Genomic DNA, 19,693 nt, shown 5'->3' with positions numbered 1-19,693 from the left:
ACGGGTTCGTGCCCTGGTCCAGGAAGATCCCACATGCCGCGGAGCGGCTGGGCCCGTGAGCCATGGCCGCTGAGCCTGCGTGTCTGGAGCCTGTGCTCTGCAACGGGAGAGGCCACAACAGTGAGAGGCCCGCGTACCGCAAAAAAAAAAAAAAAAAAAAAAAAGAGATAATACAGTTTAAATACAGAGAATAATTCTTTTCATTAAGGTTTATTTTAAATTAATAACAAGCTGTTTGAAATTCTTACAACACCAGTTTATATAGTGCTAACTTAGTTCTTAAGGTCACAGTACCCTCACAGAAGTGGCAGTTCTTAAATACATCTTTGTTTTTAAGCAGTGCAAATATTACCATGAGTCAATTAGATAAACTGGCAGAAGAAAGCTACATTGTTAGCATTGTTAACATTATACCTATTTTCTTAAGCACTAAAAGCAATTTATGAGCTAAGATGATTTCTTTTATGTGCCACAGTATTGAACATGGACTAGAGCAGGAGTTAGAAGATCCATGGCCTATGTCTAGCTGTGTAACCGTTAGGCTAGTCATTTAACCTCTCTGAGCCTTGGCATTTTTTTCCCTGCAAAACAGGAATAATTTAAAGTTGCCCTATAAACCTCAAAGAAAGTTTGGAAAGATCAGAAGATATATAGGAAGGATATTATTACTACTTTAGACTGTCTCTGTCATTTTACCAGTGTAACACTTTTCTACATCCTTCTCCTTTACCCTTTCTTTAGGGATGAAAAAGGAAACCTTCCTTGTGAAGACCTCAGAGGACACATGGTGGGCAAGCCAGTGCATAAGGGTTCTGAATCACCAAATTCATTTCTGGATCAGGAATATCGAAAGAGGTTTAATATTGTGGAGGAAGATACTGTCTTGTATTGTTATGAATATGAAAAGGGAAGATCAAGTAGTCAAGGAAGACGAGAAAGCACCCCAACTTATGGTAAGAGTTCTTCTCTTACATTGATGAAAGAGCTTGTGTCTGGTATGAGAATCTCAATTTCTTTTCCTAGGCTTTTGGGTTGTGAAAATTACTTGATAGCTTTTGAATCTTTATAATTGATCTGTGTCTGTCGTGTGCTTCCAAGTGGAATCTCAACAATATGAGGCATGACATTAGAAATTATTCTAAGTTTTCCAAAAAAAGCAAGAATAGTAGGTAGCATTTTAACTCATTAATGATTTACGGAAACCTTTTTGACTCACATGTAATTTTTGTAGGTCAGGTGTTGCCAAACTGGACTAGTTCAAGGGGTTTTTTTTCCCTTTTTTTTAATGAACATTTACTGTTAACATGACTTATTTAAAATAAAATTTCCTTATTTCTCAGGTATTAAAATATCTTTAGATGGACTTTTCTGGGTAAAATTTCATCTCAATTTTTGTTTTTTATAAGAAGCTGTAAATTTTGAGTGGACTTTAAATAAGAAGGACATCATGTATTTAAAGCAAAGATGGGCCTAGAGTTACCATGTCCCAGGATTTTTTATCTGACTCCTGTTTTTCCATGCATGACCAAGAAAGTAACCCAGTCACAAATACTTAAAAATTGATATAGTGTAGCTGAAAGATTTGCAGATAAAGTTGCCTAAAGTTAAAGTAGTAACACCTATGGTCCTATTGCAAGAATGAGTGTATTGAACTGGAATTCTATGCTCCTTCCTTTTCAGTTTTGGGGGAAGGGCAGGATCCTTGCTGATTAGTCCAGACCTGATCAGTGGGAGCTGAGCAGAAGGAAAGTTGTTTCTAACTTTCTCTTTCCACCTGCCTCCCTTACTTTTTCACTGTGGCCATATGCCTTCCTCCTGTGGTTCCGAAAGATTACATACCTTATTACCCATGCCCTATTTCCTTACAGCTCTTTGGTAATAATTATGTATGAAAAGTTTTGGCCAAAACTATCCTAAATAATAGGAGCCATACCTATCTTGCTTTGTGTTATTCTCTGTACATGTGCTGTTTTATCATGTGCTCCTCCTCAATTATACTATGCTGGTGGCACTTATTTTGAACTGTCATAAATTGAGGGTATTTGCACCTTTGCTTTTCTCCACTACTATATTGTAAACCTCTGCAGTATAGAGGCCTGCCATCTTTTTATCCCTGCCCCTGCCCATCACATGAGATTTTTATTTTTGTTAATTCATTCCACAAGTACTTATTGACTACCTATTATTGGATAGACATTAATGTATATCAACTCTTCTTTTGTTATGTCCCAGAATTTTCTGGCTATTTTCTTCTTGTGTTGAAGTAGATAAGAATGTTTAATTTAAGGGGAACTTACAGTCACCAGATGAAGTTGATTATAGACAGCTTTATAAAAAAATAGTTTACTAAGTTCTTACTTAAATGGCTATGAATTGTTAGTTCCTTCAGACTATGGTTTAAAGCACCTAGTGCTATCATGTTCCACAGATCATGTCTCTTCCAATAAAATAGAATACAATTTAAATTTTACAAAAAGTAGATATCCTATAGACACTTGATATACTTTTATAAACCACTTAGGAGAAAAGAAATGTATATATGCTTAAAAGAGGGGTAAGGAAGTAAAAGCAAAAGTTCTTTTACTTTTGGTCATATAGTCTGAACTTTCACTAGAGATACTTATAGATACTTCAGGAGAGATTCCCTGGCACAACTTGAAAGTTGTTCCAGGTAACTAGCAGTTTAATGTATATTTACCTTTTTAAAATCAGCTCTTAGATAATAAAACTTACGTTTCGCATACCTGAATTTGTGGCCATAGTATTCCCAAAGATTAATTCATTTGTCAACTCATTCAGCTAATATTAGTTGTGTACATCAGGTCAGCCAGGCACTTGGGATGCAAAGATGAATAAAACATACATTTTCCCTGGAAGGCAGTCACAATGCAGATGGAAAAAACAAAGAGATGCAGTGCAGCCACTTTAGGTAAGTAGGAAGGTGTGAGCAGAGTGCTGCAGTAGCCTGGGAGCTGAAGCCCCAGAGTCTTCCTGGGAAGTCACATAAATAAAAGTGACATTTATGCTTGAGTTTTAAATGATGAATAGTCATCATCCAGGGTTTCTAAATGCTAGTTATCCCCACTAAATACCTGACACCTTCTCAAACCTAGATCTGAAATCTGAGGGTTTATATAAATCTCCCAGCCCAGACCCTAAAGGCCCCGAGTAACTTCAAACCTTAATAAGCAATAATTGATGACAACTTCTTTATTTAACCTATAAAATGGTCCCATTACATGGACCCCCCCAAGTGTGACAATACTCTCTTGGATTTAAAAACAGTGATAATGAAATACTTGATCCTGCTGAAGTATATTGAAAAAAAAAAACCCTGAAGTTACAAAAAAGTTCACATTTTATATTTTCTGAAAATGACAGTGATTTAACCTGTTAGCACTTGTGTAATACCTTAAAAGACATTGTATAAGTCCTTTAGCCTTACAGTGTTCAACTTAGTTCTTAGTTACAAATACCCTTATCTTCAAGTATGTGGACTTAGTCACCATTACTACCTATTAACTTCCCAGCTTACCTGTTTAGTCAAAGAGGTTTAGAGTTATAAGAGTCTAAATAGGATTTTGAGAAGCAAAGGAGAAACATGATACAGTTTTTAGTGTGTGCTTTTGGTTTCATTCATATGATAGATATATAAGACAAAAATATTTAGGGAAGCTCTGTTATTAGACACTGTGACAAAGAAACAGATGGAAAGAAAAATACTTGAAAATATCCTAATTGTGAGCTTTAAAATGTATTGATTAACCAAAGTTCTCATTTTATATCATGAACCCACTCTTTGTGGCTAAGAGTGAATTAAAAGATCAGTTATTTGCCCTAAGCTGTAAGATAAATACAGTGTGGATAGACAGTGGATGGCCCGTCTAGAAAATAAGTAAATAATACCTGTTGAGATTTACGTATGCCAGGCACTCTTCTAAGCATGTAAAAGTCATTAACCCATTTAATCCTCACAACAACCCTGTGAGGTAGATACTAATAGAATCCTCACTTTACAGATGGGTTAAATAACTTACCCAACTAGTAAGTGGTAGAGCTGGGATTAAATACCCATGGATATTTGTTGACTCTACCAGTGGTACTAGATAACTAACTATTATGAAAATAATTTGCAAAAGTGTAGGAAAATAATTTCCAAAAATTTCATTACCCCTTCCAAATTCAAGCATTTGATTTCAGGCAAGCAGAACTAGATCTGATTGTATATGTTCTTCTATATGTTTTGTATTTCCTGACACTATAATAAACATGCATTTACATAGACATGGCCTTAACACACCTTAGGAAAAGATAGCTAAATTAAGGGGTACAGTTAGCAACAATGTGTATGCCCTTTTTAAATGAGAGAGCATATAATAGGTTTTACTTTCCTAAAACAATAAACAAGAATGATTTCTGGAAATACAGATATAGTAGGTGAGGCAACCTAGACTAGTGATCGCTGGCATTGACTTTATCATCAGCCATACTTGGTAATCCTGACTGCCATCTCATTAGTCCAGTGTGACCTTAGGAATGTTACTCAAGGCCTCAGTTTTCTCATTTGTTAAATGAAGATGATAATATCTGCCTCATAGACTTTTTGTTAGAATTTAAGGACAGCACACTGTAAATTGCCTAGAAAGTGCCCAGTATGTGCTAGATATTTCTTTTCACTGTTGTCATTATTACATAGAGACTTTAATGTTGCTGAGAAAATAGATCTTGAGTGTTTTTACCACAAAAAAAGGATAACTATCTGAGATGATAGATGTGTTAAATAGCTTGATTGTGGTAACCATTTCACAATATTTACATATAATATCAAATCATCAGGTTAATATATGCAATTTTTATTTGTCAATTATACCCCAATAAAGCTAGGGAAAAAAACAAAGAACTGAAATATCTCAACAGGTAAATAATAATAATAATAATATGAGCCATTTAAAAGTCTTTGAAGAATAAGATGGAGTGAATAAACAGAAAGTTCAGAAAAAAAAACTTTAATGTGAAAGTAAAAGGGTGAAAAAGGATAGCATTAAATCACTTTAACTATTTGGTCTCATCTGCTCATGCTTCAAAGGCAAAGGTTCAAATTTTATGAGATCAGTTGCTTGGCAACTTTTCAGAATGGTAATATTTCCCATCAGCTTTCCCTTTTCACTGTTCATAGACTCCTTGCCCTTGCTGTTCCATCACAGCACATTTCTGTGCATAGAAACCTGCTAAAAGGTAGACACAGTTGGCTGAGTCCCTTTGTGGTTGTGAGTGGTCATATTTTATAAGAATAGGATAAAAACGTATTTTTTACAATAATATTATAGAATAGTATTGGTTTGAAGGAATTCAGACCTTTTCTGATGTATTGAAAATCCAGGGCCTCACAAAAAGCACATGAACGAATGCAAGGTTGGTATTTTACAAGTGCTCCTCAGAAATGTTATTTGTACACACTGTGCATTGAGGAAAATTAATTTCTGTAATATTATACCTGAACATTTTCCACCAGAGCAGTTGGGACAAGAGAAAACAAAACACCATGTCCCTTTTATCCACATGAATAGCAAATGGCTTGAAGTGATTTAACAGTAGCATGGTGAAGGACTTATGGGCAGTGATACTGTGAACTGAGTTTTATCAGTGTGAGGTAGGGATATGGTCTGAAGGTTCCAGGGTCTCTCATACTTCAAAATCACCTTTCTCTGTCTTACAACTTCATTCTATCTTTTGGGCAGTTAAATTATAATTAATAGCGTTATTTCAAACATTTCTTAAAGGTACACGTAATACATTTTTGCATTTCTTTATTTCCAAATAAAAGCTTGTTCCCTTTCCTGTGATTTTTGAATATAAATTATCTTCCTTATCAAATAAAAGTTCAGCTGTCATTCATCAGCTATGCTAGAGAGAAAAGAAAATGGGATTCTAACCACAAGAAATTTCTGTGCTCAAGTAAAACACACTACTTCCAAAGCAGAACTAAACATAGAAATAGAAATTAGTGAATCAAAAATTCAGAAATATGAGATATGTACTATACTCACAGGAATTCTTATTCCTTTGGACTTATTTAATACACTTCATAAAGACTGCATGTTAGCTTCACAAAATAATTTTGAATATCAAGTTGATGGTGATAAGGGACCATGTAACTGATGGAAAAGTAGTTCAGCAATATTTTGGCATAGAAATAGAAAATAGTCTGTTCCTAGTGTAAAAATTAGAGTAATCACCTAGGGAAGGCACTCTTCTTTAATTTGTATAATTTTACTGATAGAAATAGAGCATGAGTTTTGAGGTCAGATAGACCTGAATTTGGTGCCAAGCCTCGGCCTTTAATAACTGATTGACCTTGTAATTGAGCCTTAGCCTCACTGTGTTTTTGTTTCCTTATCTGTAAAATGGGATAGCAATACTACTTTTAGTGTTTTAATGAGCATTAAATGAGATACTATATCTCAAGTACTTAGCACTGGTCTTGCCTCATAGAAAGTACTCAAGAAATGGTGCCTAGGGACTTCCCTGGTGGTCCAGTGGTTAAGACTTCACCTTCCAATGCAGTGGGTATGGGTTTGATCCCTGGATCAGGGAGCTAAGATCCCATATGCCTCGCGGCCAAAAAACATTAAACAGAAGAAATATTGTAACAAATTCAATAAAGACTTAAAAAAAAAAGAAACCATGCTTACAAGAAATGGTGCCTAAATGGCATAATAAATTACTGCTGCTCATAAATAAAAGTGTCTCAAAGATTCTGAAGTGCTGATGGATCAAATTAACACTTCCTCCTTTCCTGTGGAGGGACTTAATAAAGAACAAAAGGAATGGAAGTATTCCCTCGGTTTGGTCCCTCTACCTACCCAATAAATAACCAGCCATTTAAATCATACCAATTAAAAGAAATACAGAGTTTGCCTGTTTCTTTTGGTTTGGTTTTGAAAAGTAGAAGGAAGAGCATCAAATAGCTCGTAACACTAGAAACCTTCATGACCCAAGTCTTCTTTTAAATTCTGTTATTGAAATCACTACCTCATATGCTAGGCAGAAGGGCCTAGTTATAACCTCTCAGCATCAAAATTTTGAAAACAATTCAAACCCCACACCTTTTTAAAGTTTAAGATTAGTTGCTTTTAAAAAAGGATAGTGAAAATAATGTGTGAAATAAGTTAAATAGTTGGAGACTTTCAAAGAAATGAAACCTGGCAAGATCAGATTGCCCTGAAAGAATTGAAGGTACTAGGTAATAGATAAAACAGTAAGCTTAAGGAAAAAAAAAACAACTTTTAATAAAGTTCCAGAATATTAATATGTGAATAAAAAGGAAGGATTAGCAAACCAAATCAACAAAGCTGATGGAACTATTAGAGGAAAAGAAAAACTCTTCAAATGAATTAACACAAAGATATTAGTGCTTCCCTTAAAGACAAAATGGGAAAGCCAAGAATAGAAACAGTCCAACTCAGAGATTCTCAACTGGGGTCAGTATTGCCCCCTAGGGGCATTTGGCAATTTCTGGGGACATTGATAGTTGTCATAAATGGGAGTGGAGGTGCTACTGGTATCTAGTGAATAGAGGCCCAAGATGGTACTAAACATCCTACAATGAATAGGACAGCCCCCAACAATAAAGAATGATCCAGTCCAAAACATCAAGAGTGCTGCTGTTGAGAAACCCTAGCTAAATTAAGAAGAATCAGTTGCAGACAAATTGAATACAGAAGCAGATGTATATGACTAGAAAATCAAAGAGCCCTTGTATGACATAGGGCCAATTGCCTTTTTTTTATTCAAAGAATCTGGGAACTTACTGCTCTGGAAAGATAGACCTGCATTTACTCAAACTTAGCATATTCTCTGAGCAGAAGTAGTATAAGGTTGTGAGTATCTGAGATGACCTACCCTGCTCTATAGTAGAAAACCTAATCATGACATCCCCTGGAACAGGAGGGAACTCATTGTCCCTAGTTGAAATCGGAATGCATTTTTCCTCAATGGGAGAAAGATATAATAAATGGCAGCAAGGTGAAATTTAAATAGAGTGGTTACTGTGCTTTCAAATCACAATGTGGCTTAAGTAATCCAGCATTTTCCTATGTATGTTCTTCAGATCACTAGTTCTGAAAGAGAATCTTTGTAAATGAAAGAGGTTATGTGGTTAAATAAGATTGGGAAGCTCTGCATATTTTATCCCCCTCTTGGAGATTAATAAATGCACATTAGCATACTAAAGGCTTTGAAAATCTTGTTGAATTGGGGTTAGCTTATTGTTTCCCACATGTATTTGTACATTGCATCTTTTTTGGTTTTGGTCACAAAATATTTATTAACCTCCCAATGGAACTAATGTTTGATGGAATATATTTTGGAAAGGCTGAAATAGAGTTGCAGCTCCTCTTAAAAACCAATATACCAATGATAAAATTTCTTTGTTTTAAGTTGCAAACAGCTGACCTAACAGATAAGCATTTGGAAAAGCCTCTGTTCTTAACTTGAAGTCTGCCCCAGCAGACAGCTTGTTGAATGTCATCTTCATTTTTATTGTGCAGAAAAGCCATTTTCTAGAGTAAATCTTATTTGTGATGAAAGTCCAAACTAAAGTAATAAATATTAACTGGAAAGATCAGTGCATGGCTCTTCATAGAATTACTGGTATCACTGCAAAACAATTTGCTAGAATCATGAAGGAAATAGAACCCTGGGGATAGAAAATGTCAAGTGTTATATCCAATCTTGTTAAAAGGGAGATGACTAAAAATTATACACTGATTATCTTAATGACTGGAGACATTAGAGGAAATAATTAAAACCAATATACAGGCATTTAAAAGTATGACAACCTAGCATCACTTTATAAATAACACATCATGTCAAACCAGTTTATTTTCCATCTTTGTTAAGGGATGGACAACAAATACAGTTACATCTACAGTTTATGTTCTAACCCTGCATTAGTTCTTTACCTAGCCTTTAAGAACTTTTTGCAAGAGTTGCAAACTGGCTGGGAGTATACTTTTTTAAAAAGCAGTAATCATACATGTCAGTGAATTATTTTTGAAGAAAAATGAATTGGATTTTTGTGTAATGCAATGGTCTTGAATTCATCACTGAGGCAATTTAACGCAGTGAAAAGAGTACTGAAATAGAAGTTCAAAGTCTACATTCAGGGGCTGACTCCAAAACTAATTATCGGTGAAATCCTAAGAAATTAACTGTGGTGTGTGTGAAGTTTTTCATCTCTACCTTTCTTGCTAACTTCACTGACTAATATGACCCCAAAGAGAAAAATATGTGAAAGGAATTATAAAGTTATTATGTCATTTTGTTTATTTCAAATGAGGGTCTTCAGCTGACGGTCTTAATCATTGTCCTTTTCGCTTTTCATGAGAAGGGGTGACTGTCTTCTATATGTTGATAAGATTTTCAAGATACTGCTTTACTAAGATCTTTAAAAATAGTTTGCTTTACTTGTAGTTTTTAACTTGAAAATGGGATGTTTTTAACCAAATACTATTTACCCCACATCATCTTTCTTTCCCACAATGGTATTGCTGAGCACAGCAGGGGGCAAAAGTATTTAGCAGAGCCCATTGTTTTTTTACCCACCAGAGCCTTCAAAAGAGAACCCAGAACTCTTTTGCCACTTAGTATTTAAACCATCTGAATCCTTCCCCATCTCTATGCACAGTGGCAACATTTCGACTAAAATAACCTTTCTGAACTCCAGTGTGTACAGCACATTTGCTCTCTTGGTAGAATGTAATTTGATTCAAAATGTAATTAGCCTTGGAATCAAGTGTTAAAAGTTCCCTATAATTTTTGATGCAGTTCAAAATTTTCTCCTTCAACAATTTTTATGTGACTCCCCATTTAAAGTCTAGATCACCTTTAGGAAGCGATAGGAAAATTCACAAACAAGATGTGGCTTATTCTTTGAAATGAGATTTTAATTGTTTTTGTTCGCCATTAATGCAACTGAAACGATTTCAAATTAATAATCATTAGGTTTGTATTTGATTTATATTATAAGGCATTAAATCCAGTACTTAAATAATCATCACATTGTGATGTTTACAAGCCACTTTTTCCCCAAGCTCTTTTATCCAGAAATGAAATTTTAAAAATATGGCCCTAGGGATCAAAGTGCCCATTTTTACTTATTTTACTAGATCCAGATATGTTGCCTTTATCCTTAAAAAATTACTGACTTTCCATTTAATTCAATTTTACTCCTCTTTAAATGTGTGATTCTCTACCTTAAATAATCTCGGGATGTTTTCCTAGAAATGCAGTCAACCATCTGAAAGCAATTTTTCTGTCTGGTATGTGGGGAGTTTGATGGGTGTATGTGGCATGCTTATAGCTTAACATTCCTTAATACACTCATTTTCATCAAAATATTGGCTAAAATATTCAGAACAGATGTGTATATGTGTGTATGTATATATTTTTTCTCCTTAGCCTCTAGAGAAAGCTTCTTTTGTGAGCATTAAAGGGTATATCAGACATAAAGAGAAATTTCTCTGCAGTCTTTTTTTTCAACTCTTTGACAACTGTAATTGAGAAGATTACTTCTCAGACGCTGTATATCACCCTGAAACTTAATGATTTTAGCATGTTGGGGGCAGAGTTTTTAAAAGGTAGGGAAGGGATACAATTGAAAAAGGCAGCAATTCAGTAGTATTTCAGCATACATCATGGGTAGCTTAATATGGGAATGTTTCTAGATAAGAAATCAGGAGGCAGGACTTCTGGTTCTGGCTTGATTACCAAACAGCTCTGTTAGGCTCAATTTGTTAGAATAATGAAAGTGGTTGGTCAGGTTCTTTAGAAGGAAGTGAGGGAGGGAAAGTGAAAAGGAGGGGAATGGAAAGTTGACAGGAAGGAAGGGGAAGGAAACTTTGAAAATAGAAACTAACGGTATAGCTTGGACCTTTTTAGTCCAATGTATAAGGAAGGTCCCCTGTTTACTTTCTTAACAAGTAATCAGTTAACAAATATTGAGCTGTTACTATGTTTAAGGCACTGTGCTAAGTGCTGGGAATACCACGGTAGACAGAGAAATTTTTGTTCCTTTGTGAAATTTACATTCTAGAATAGGGACAGAATTGAAGCAACTAATTTAATAAATACTTATTTGACTATAACTGGCATGCTATTTTTAAAAAACTACAAAAGAAAATAAAAACAAACATAGAGGAACCTGACCTAGAACAAGGTCAAGGAGAGTATCCCTGAGGAAATGACATTTTTGCTTAGCTCTGAAGGATGCATGTGAGTTTAGGAAGAGAAGAGGAGACAAAAACCAGAGAAAGACAGAATCCTGGGTGCCAGGTAAAGAAAGTGTTTCAAGAAGGGAATAATCCTCTGTGTCAAATGTTGCAGACAGATCAGAAAAGTCAAGGGTTCTGAGAATTGTCTATTGGATTTAGCAACATGGAAGCCCTAGTGACCCTGACGATAGTAGTTTTAGTGGAGTTCAGGGGGCAAGAGCTTAATTGGAGAAGGTTCAAGAGAGAGGAGGAAATTCCACATGTAAGTGAGATCATACAGTATTTGTCTTTTTGTGTCTGGCTTATTTCACTAAGCATAATGTCCTTCAGTTTCATCCATGTCATCACAGATGGCAAGATTTCCTTCTTTTTATGGCAGAGTAGTATTCCATTGTATACATATTCCACATTTTCTTTATTTATTCATCTACCGATGGACACTTGTATTGTTTCCATATCTTAGCTATTGTGAACAGTGTTACAATGAACATGAGAGTGCAGATATCTCTTAGAGAGACTGATTTCATTTCCTTTGGATATATACCCAGAAGTAGGGTTGCTGGATCCTATGGAAGTTCTATATTTAATTTTTTGAGGAACCACTGTAATATTTTCCATTGTATACTTGAATTTTGCTAAGAGAGTAGATCTTAAGTGTTCTCACCACACATACACGTGCACACACATGCAGATGGTAACTATATGAGGTGAAGGATGTGGTAACTTGATTGTGGTAATCATTTTGCAGTGTGTGTGTGTGTGTGTGTGTATAATCACATTGCAAACCTTAAAAAGTCATGCTGTACAGCCTTAATGTATAACATTTGAATTTGTCAATCATACCTCAGTAAAGCTAGGAAGAAAAAGAGGAGGAGAGAAATTGGAGACTGAGAATAGAAGTGAGACTTCAGGAGTTTTTCTCTAAAGGGGACCAAAGAATTAAAGTGGTAGTGGGGTGGCTGTTTATTGTCAAAGAAAGGGTTTTTTTTAAGGTTGGAGAAAATACAGCATGTTTGTATGCTAGTGGGAATCATTGGGTTGAAAGGGAAAAATTGACGCTACAGGAGAAAGTAAGTAGAATTTCTCAAGAGATGCCCTTGAGTAAGAAAGAGGGAGTAGAATCCAGTGAACAGTCCAGTAATTTGGGATCTCCCTAATGTCTAGCATCCTTTCATTCAAGCATTCAAAAGAAATTTAATGAATACTTGCTCTGGGTCAGAATCTTTGCCAGGAACTTCCATAACAAAGATATATAAGTTCCTGCCAAAAAGTAGAAAAACCCATAAACAGACAGATACAATACAGTATAATTAAGGATCATATATGCAAAAGGCACTAGGAAAGAGCTAAGGGAGCCCAAGAGAGTGAGCAATTAACTCTTCCAAAGAGCACTGTAGCATTTGTAGTAGCATTGAAAATGTTTTACTGTCTAAGGAAAAAGTTGGTTTATTTTCAAGCAATTCTGTACACTAGTATTAAAACATAGCAATTTCATATTAAAACAGTATTAGATCATTATAAGGCATTCCATCACATCAGTATTCTTTTCTTTCTCTTAGTAGATTACCAGTTTATTATAAAAGGCTATAACTCAGGAACAGCCAGATGGGAGAGATGTATAGGGCAAGGCATGGGGCAAGGGCTTGGAGCTTCCATGCCTTCCCTAGGTACGCCACTCTCCTAGCATCTCCACCTATTCACCAGCCTGGAAGCTCTCCAAACCCTGTCCTTTTTTGGTTTTTATGGAGGCTTCATTGCATAGGCACAATTGATTAAATAATTGGTCCTTGGTGATTAAACTCAATCTCCAGCCCCCTCCCATCTCTGGAGGTTGTTGCGGGGTGGGGGATAGGACTGAAAGTTCCAACCCACTAATCACATGGTTGGTTCTTCTGGCAACCTGCCAATAATTGGAATATTAACCATTGTCTTTGCTTCCAACAGTGGATCCCTGTCCAACCCTATCTTGTTAATATCACTACTATCCTGAATTATCTATTTATTGTTTCTTTGCTTTTTTAGAATAGTTTTTATCAATTTATATATGTCCCTTATAATATGCTGTTTAGTTTGGCTTGTTCCTGGACTTTCTAAAACTCCTATCTGCTTTTTTTTTAGATTTAATATATCTTTATTTTATTTTTTAACCATTTTTAAATTGAAGTATAGTTAATGTACAACGTTGTGTTAGTTTCAGGTGTACAGCAAAGTGATTCAGTTGTGTGTGTGTATATATATATATATATATATACATACATACATATACATATATATGTATAGATTCTTTTTTGAATTCTTTTCCATTATAGATTATGACAAGATATTGAATTATAGTTCCCTGTGCTAAATATTCTTTAAATTATATTTAGGGTTCTGTTTGTGTTTAATTGCAGCTAAATATAGTTCATTATTTTTAAAAAGCTACTTGCCATTAATTTCAGAATAAAATTCAAACAAAATCCAAAAGTATTTATCTTTGACCTCTTGTACATTTATTAGACTACAATAAGAAATACAGTGCACAATTCCCGCCTCTATAGAGATCTCAGTTAGAATGCTCCAGATGTGCAACAGATATGAAAAGCCAAGTAACAGAATAATAATTTAACTATGAGATACTAGCACAGATTTATCACAAGGTTTATGATGGCGTGTTAAATGAACTCTATAATTAATAAATGTTTCATGCTTAGAGGAATAAAAAATTTCTGTAAGAGGAAAGGGTCAGCAAAATTTTTAAATGGGCTTTTATCTTCATGTTTTTACTATATTCTTGACTTTTATTAATTTTCATTATGAATTAGTAAATAGTGTTATTACATAAAGAGATACCTTTCAATTTTCCAAATTATTTTTCAGAGATTTATTACTAATTTATGTACAATTAACGTCAGAATGAGTCAGATGTGTTTAATTTAATAAGCCTTAAAAGGTCATACGAGCATAAAAATACTTTGCCTGTATTAATAATAGTGTACATTTGATTTGAATCTAGCAATAATGCATGTAGAACTCTTTTTCTTAGCATCACTATAGCATCAAACCATAAAGATTTTTTTCTATTTGAACTTTGCTGTTATGAAATTAAAACACTGCTATAAATACACAGTGGCAAACATTTCCAAGCTGCAATCAAAGATCTGTATACTTAGAATAAGAAATAATTTAAGCCATTGTCTATTTTTTAATTTGCCAAAGACTGTTGTTTATATAAGAATGCTACCTTGTTATTACTTTAACTGTTTTACTAAATCTATTTCAATACTTTAGCACAATAAAAAATTTATAAAAGCGTTGTTTATAAGTAACATTATTTGTTATAACTAAACAAATCATACACTTTACTTTTAAAAATACGTATTTTGATTTACATTGCTAAAATTCATAGCTTTATAGCTAGTAAAAGCAAAAGCTTGATGTCCTATAAAAGTAAATTTTAATTAAGACTTTTTAATCTCAGTTTTTTGTCTGGTTCAATATATCTTCCTCAATTTTGTATCAGTAATATACAGTATACTTCTGTTTAAAAAAAATCACTCCATAAACGGTCAGTGTTTAAACCTTCTGCAAATTTTTTTTCCTATGGTGAATGATATAACCAGACATATAGCAAAGGCTTAATTACATTCTTTCATGGCTTAGTTCCATGAAAATCTCAGAGATTATGATGTAAAATACAACGAATACAATTATATATTTTGTATTCTATGTGAGAAGTTTCTTCTTGTTTTTGTGCACATATATCTGACTCCAAACAACCAAACAATTCTTCAAAAACTATCAGACAGTTTTCTTTCTTAGCGAGAGAAAGTTAAAACAATGTTTATTTGTTGGATTTTTCACTTTTCAAAAGATTTTCTTGGTGACATGTAGAAACAGTGTTAGAGCTGTTAACTATTTCAGTTTTAGTGCCCATTGCTGAAATGGAGTTTATCCTTAAAACCAGATTCTAAAGAAATGAGTTGTAAGAACTTTGAAAATATAGCACTCATAACATTGAAAAGCTGGAGGACTGATTTTGGAAAGCAGTTGAATAGACATGACAAAATGAGACCTTTCCTAAAACCTTTATGCCACCCTGGATGGGCAGAATATATTGACGTGCATCAGCTTACCCAAATTCCCTCTGTAAAATTGCAGAAATCTACCCCATGAAAATTTGGAAACTGAGATGATCATTTATAAAGTCGTTTGCACACCTTGAAAGGAAGCCATTAAATAAATACTTCGTTGGGGGGCTCATTAATAATTTTATCATGTCTAGTTCATCCTCAGACTTTCAAAGAGCTTAGGAAAATATACTAAGTAAGCTGTATCAGCATACATAATAAAATGCCATAAGATTGGCACATTTTCCTTAAGAGCATAATGAGAAAGAAGTATCTTGATGGATTTTTTTAACTCCATGGAGTGTTCATAGCAATTTGATTGTGAAATGTATCTGGGCAAGGAGGGAAGTGAAGAGGACATACAGTGACCAGGAGGTGTTGAAAGGTGGGAAGATTGGTAGATTAAAGGAGGAAGAATTGTTGGAGTGCTGTAGGGGACGTGCTAAAAATACAGAAGGTGATAGGAAGTTGGGGTACTGGGAAGAATTACAGCCTTTGCAGGTGACAAGATTAAGCATATGACCACAAGAATGGGTGGGGGAGAGAACCTCAAGAAACTGAGAGGCCAAAATATTGGAGGGTGAATATTAAAGTCACCAAAAATTACTACAGAAGTAGTGTTTGAGTGCCTGGGTTTGAACCCTGGTACTACACACTTACCAACTGTGTGTCCTTGGGTAAATTACATAACCTGTCCCAGGCCCTTCATCTGGTAGAATGAGGGTAATAGTATATTTCTCATAATTTTGATAATTAAACAATTTAATACTTATAAAAACCCTTAGACAATATGTGGCATATGGTAAGATATATACATGTTAGTACTATTATCATGATCATCATAATCATCATTATTATTATGACCCAGTCCCACATGAGTCTTTAATTTTCATTCATTCAGAATTTATTAACCTTCACAAAGGCCAACTATAATGTTGGTTAGTAAATTTATATGCCAGACATTGTGCTAGGTATCCTTTTTAAACTTTGGTATGATTTTCTTTTGGCTGTTTTGTGCTTCAAGAATTTCAAGTTGATCAGAAATAATACACTGCAGCCTCACCGAAAAGCTATCCTTAAAGTCTATGCCATGAGTTCTGCTTGCTAAAGTAAAATTAAAATGCTTTTTAGTAAGAACACAGACCCAGAGGGAAATGGGACAGGCCAAAACAGTGATTACTTGGAACTAGAAACTAGAGTTCACAGTAGCAAGAGATGCTTGGGGCAGACCCAGCTTTAGGCCATAAAAGAGAGTATAGCCATATTGCTGAAGAATGGTGGTATCCAAAAAGCAGATAGGAGTTAGGAGGCAGTGAAGATGGGAAGTTAGTATTGTGGTGTTCCAACATGAAATGATGGGTTAATGTTCTGGCAGGCAGGTTAAACACAAGGAGCTACTATCTTGGAGATTGGCTATCAAGATAAAGACACTTGGGCATTGGGGAATAAGACAGATCCAGTTATTGAAAATGAAGTCACTAAAATGATGATTCTCTTTGTAAAGGGCCACATTCTTAAGGCCTAGGGCTCCTAAGAGAGCAAACCTAGGCTGTTCTTTATTATTTATAAAAAGTGCCTGAAGTTTGCATTATCACCTGGCCAATTGCCACAGGCAGTTTCACCTTCTGGCTCAAAACACACATATTTTTCACCTTCACAAATGCCAACCATAATGTTGCATATGAGTGAGTGTGTTTTGCAGACTGTAGCTAAAAGTCCGTTTAAGTTTGAGCGGACGTGGGGAAGAAAAACAATGTGATGTGAATTTTGTTCTCTGTGTTTAGGCAAGCTACGACCTATATCTATGCCAGTGGAATATAATTGGGTGGGGGACTATGAAGATCCAAATAAGATGAAGAGAGATAGTAGAAGAGGTAAGTGTTCTAGAATTTCAGTGTAGGCTGGGTTGTTGAGACAAAAAGCAAATTTAAATGTTTTTTAAATAGGATGTTGTGGCTTCAGTGGAAAACTATTCATTCTCTCATTGACTTTATGATACACCCAAACCAACTCAGACTAACCTTTAACTATCTTGATCTGTTATTAAGTAGATATCTTCTCTGAATGCCTCCTAAGGGATTCAGGGTAGATAAGTACAATGTAAAAAATTAATATCTGAGTGTTATTTGAAAGTTAATACTTGGAAAACAAGGTCAGAAGTGTGAAACTGCATAAAAGAATTAAGTTCAACAAATAGAAAGAGTTTGTGATCAGTCCCCATTGGTCCACAATGCCAACCTCACTACTTTTGTATTAATATAACGTTAAATTGAGCTTTGAAGCACATGGGTGAAAACTAATAGAAACTGGGCCAGTGACTCTACTGAAAACCATATAGAAATGGAAAAAAAAAACTGCTTTGCTTTTTTTTCTCTTCTGTTTGCTGTTCAGGGTTATCTTCTTACTTGGGGGTGGGCTACACTTGAAGTATCTACCAAAAGTAAGTTTTTATGTTCACTTATCCTGCCATTGAGGTGAGCAGTAAAGAGAGCAACTGGAAGTTTTGCTACTAAATGGGATTCAACCAAGTGTGGCTATGGTGGGCCCAGTGGGTCATGCTGCTACTTCCATTTTCTGAAATGAGATCCCTAAGGTTATAGAGGAAAATTAAAATCATTCAAAACAAAGCAAAAAACTTTTCATAGAACCTAAAGTCACTAAGCTTCCTTTATAACATGTTTAACCCACTTGCCTTGTTATTTCTAGCCAGTGTGCAGAATTTATTTCATTAATGCACAGATCCACAGACTACACAGGGATAAGCAAGCATGACTATCTGCTTCATTAGACTTCTTAACACTTGTTTCATGCAGCGAGAATTTCTGGAAGTGTTGGTAAATATAGGAACATTGACAGATTCCTTTACATCTATATATTCATTCCGTCTTCCAAACTTCAGTTTCTAACCTCATTTGTTTTATAGAATTAATCAAGAAAAATATTAAAAGGGAAACACTTATATGCCTTCTCTGAGTCACTCTTTTGGGAGTTGATATGATAGTGACATCTTGGGGGGAAAAGGCCTTATGAAGCACCATACTAAGTTCTGGCTATCAATTTAAGCATAGGTTTTATGAACTAAGTTTCCTCACTATTGGTCCATAGTGTGGGTTTTAACTTCTCCAGGGATGCTCCCTAGCCTGCCATAGGTCAGTGTTTGTCATCAAATTTTTGCAGAATCTCCCTGGGGGAGCTTGTTAAACATTTTATGAGCTGCACACCCAGAACTTCTGATTCAAGTTCCGCAGGTGATTCTGATATAGTTTGTTCAGACCTAAAACTTGGAGAAATAATCTATAGGCTGTCTATTTCCTGTTTCCCTATGATCCCAAATAATTAAGATCCTCTATATTTTCACTACAAAGGTATTTCATAAATGAGGTCAAGTTACATTTCTGAAACAAAATCTCATAGTACAATTAAGGAAGAATAGGAACTTTGGAATATTTGCATATTTACATTGCTGTATTTATCTTCTTTTATATAGAAAACTCTCTACTCCGATATATGAGCAATGAAAAAATTGCTCAAGAAGAATACATGTTTCAGAGAAACAGCAAAAAAGACACAGGGAAGAAGTCTAAAAAGAAGGGTGATAAGAGTAGTAGCCCGACTCACTATTCATTGCTACCTAGTTTGCAAATGGATGCACTGAGACAAGATATCATGGGCACACCTGTGCCGGAGGCCACACTATACCATGTAAGTAAAATTTCAAAGACTCTATGATAATACTTGCATTGGCAGACGGGCAAATGACTCTTTCTGGTAAATTCCAGATTATTTATCTTTATCCTCTTGTCAGATTTTCACAAAAGATCCTAAATTTAGATGTTATGCCCTGAAAAAAATGTTTAAAAAAATTGATGGCTTATTGATTTGCTCTTCAGTTCATGTGTTCAATGAGTTCATGTGTTGTAGCAGGTTATATTTTTAATGAAATAACTTAATATGCGCAGAATTTATGGAGACTAATAATTAATTAGCTGATTACTCATTAGTGTGATAATACACAGTAAATGAATAGCTGTAAAGTTCAACATTAAAGATAAGATTTTTAATATATTTATGATTTCATTTAAAAATGAACATCTACTATGCACTAGACTTGGAGCATGGTTCTCGAGGTAAAAATGAGAAGACATAGCACACCGTAATATGGAAAGAAAGACACACCAAGAGTCCCAATACAGTTTGTAATGGGTGGGTGCAAGAAGTGTAGGAGAAGAACAGCCTTTGCCTTCTTGGGAAGTGAGAAGAGGCTCAGAATGGGGAGCATTTGGGTGAAGAGTGAAAAGCAGTATTTTTGTG

At 34.9% G+C, this 19,693-nt stretch overlaps 1 protein-coding gene across 5 annotated transcripts in view; it reads left to right on the top strand.

The window, feature by feature from the left end:
• CNKSR2 (connector enhancer of kinase suppressor of Ras 2) overlaps nt 1-19,693 on the top strand; it is a 254,002-nt gene that overhangs the window by 151,796 nt on the left and 82,513 nt on the right. For 3 of the 5 annotated variants that reach the window (XM_081222653.1, XM_081222650.1, XM_081222651.1), the window contains 3 exons: nt 742-953; nt 17,167-17,256; nt 18,870-19,084. In XM_081222653.1, coding sequence (XP_081078779.1) covers nt 742-953; nt 17,167-17,256; nt 18,870-19,084 — 517 coding nt within the window. The remainder of the gene's footprint in view (nt 1-741; nt 954-17,166; nt 17,257-18,869; nt 19,085-19,693) is intronic. The other 2 variants (XM_081222654.1, XM_081222652.1) reach the window with 1 other exon arrangement.

Source organism: Mesoplodon bidens, assembly GCF_964165515.1.
Source record: "Mesoplodon bidens genome assembly, chromosome: X".
Lineage (NCBI taxonomy): Eukaryota > Metazoa > Chordata > Mammalia > Artiodactyla > Ziphiidae > Mesoplodon > Mesoplodon bidens.
The sequence above is the reverse complement of the archived record's forward strand: the minus strand, read 5'-3'. Positions and strand labels throughout refer to the sequence as shown.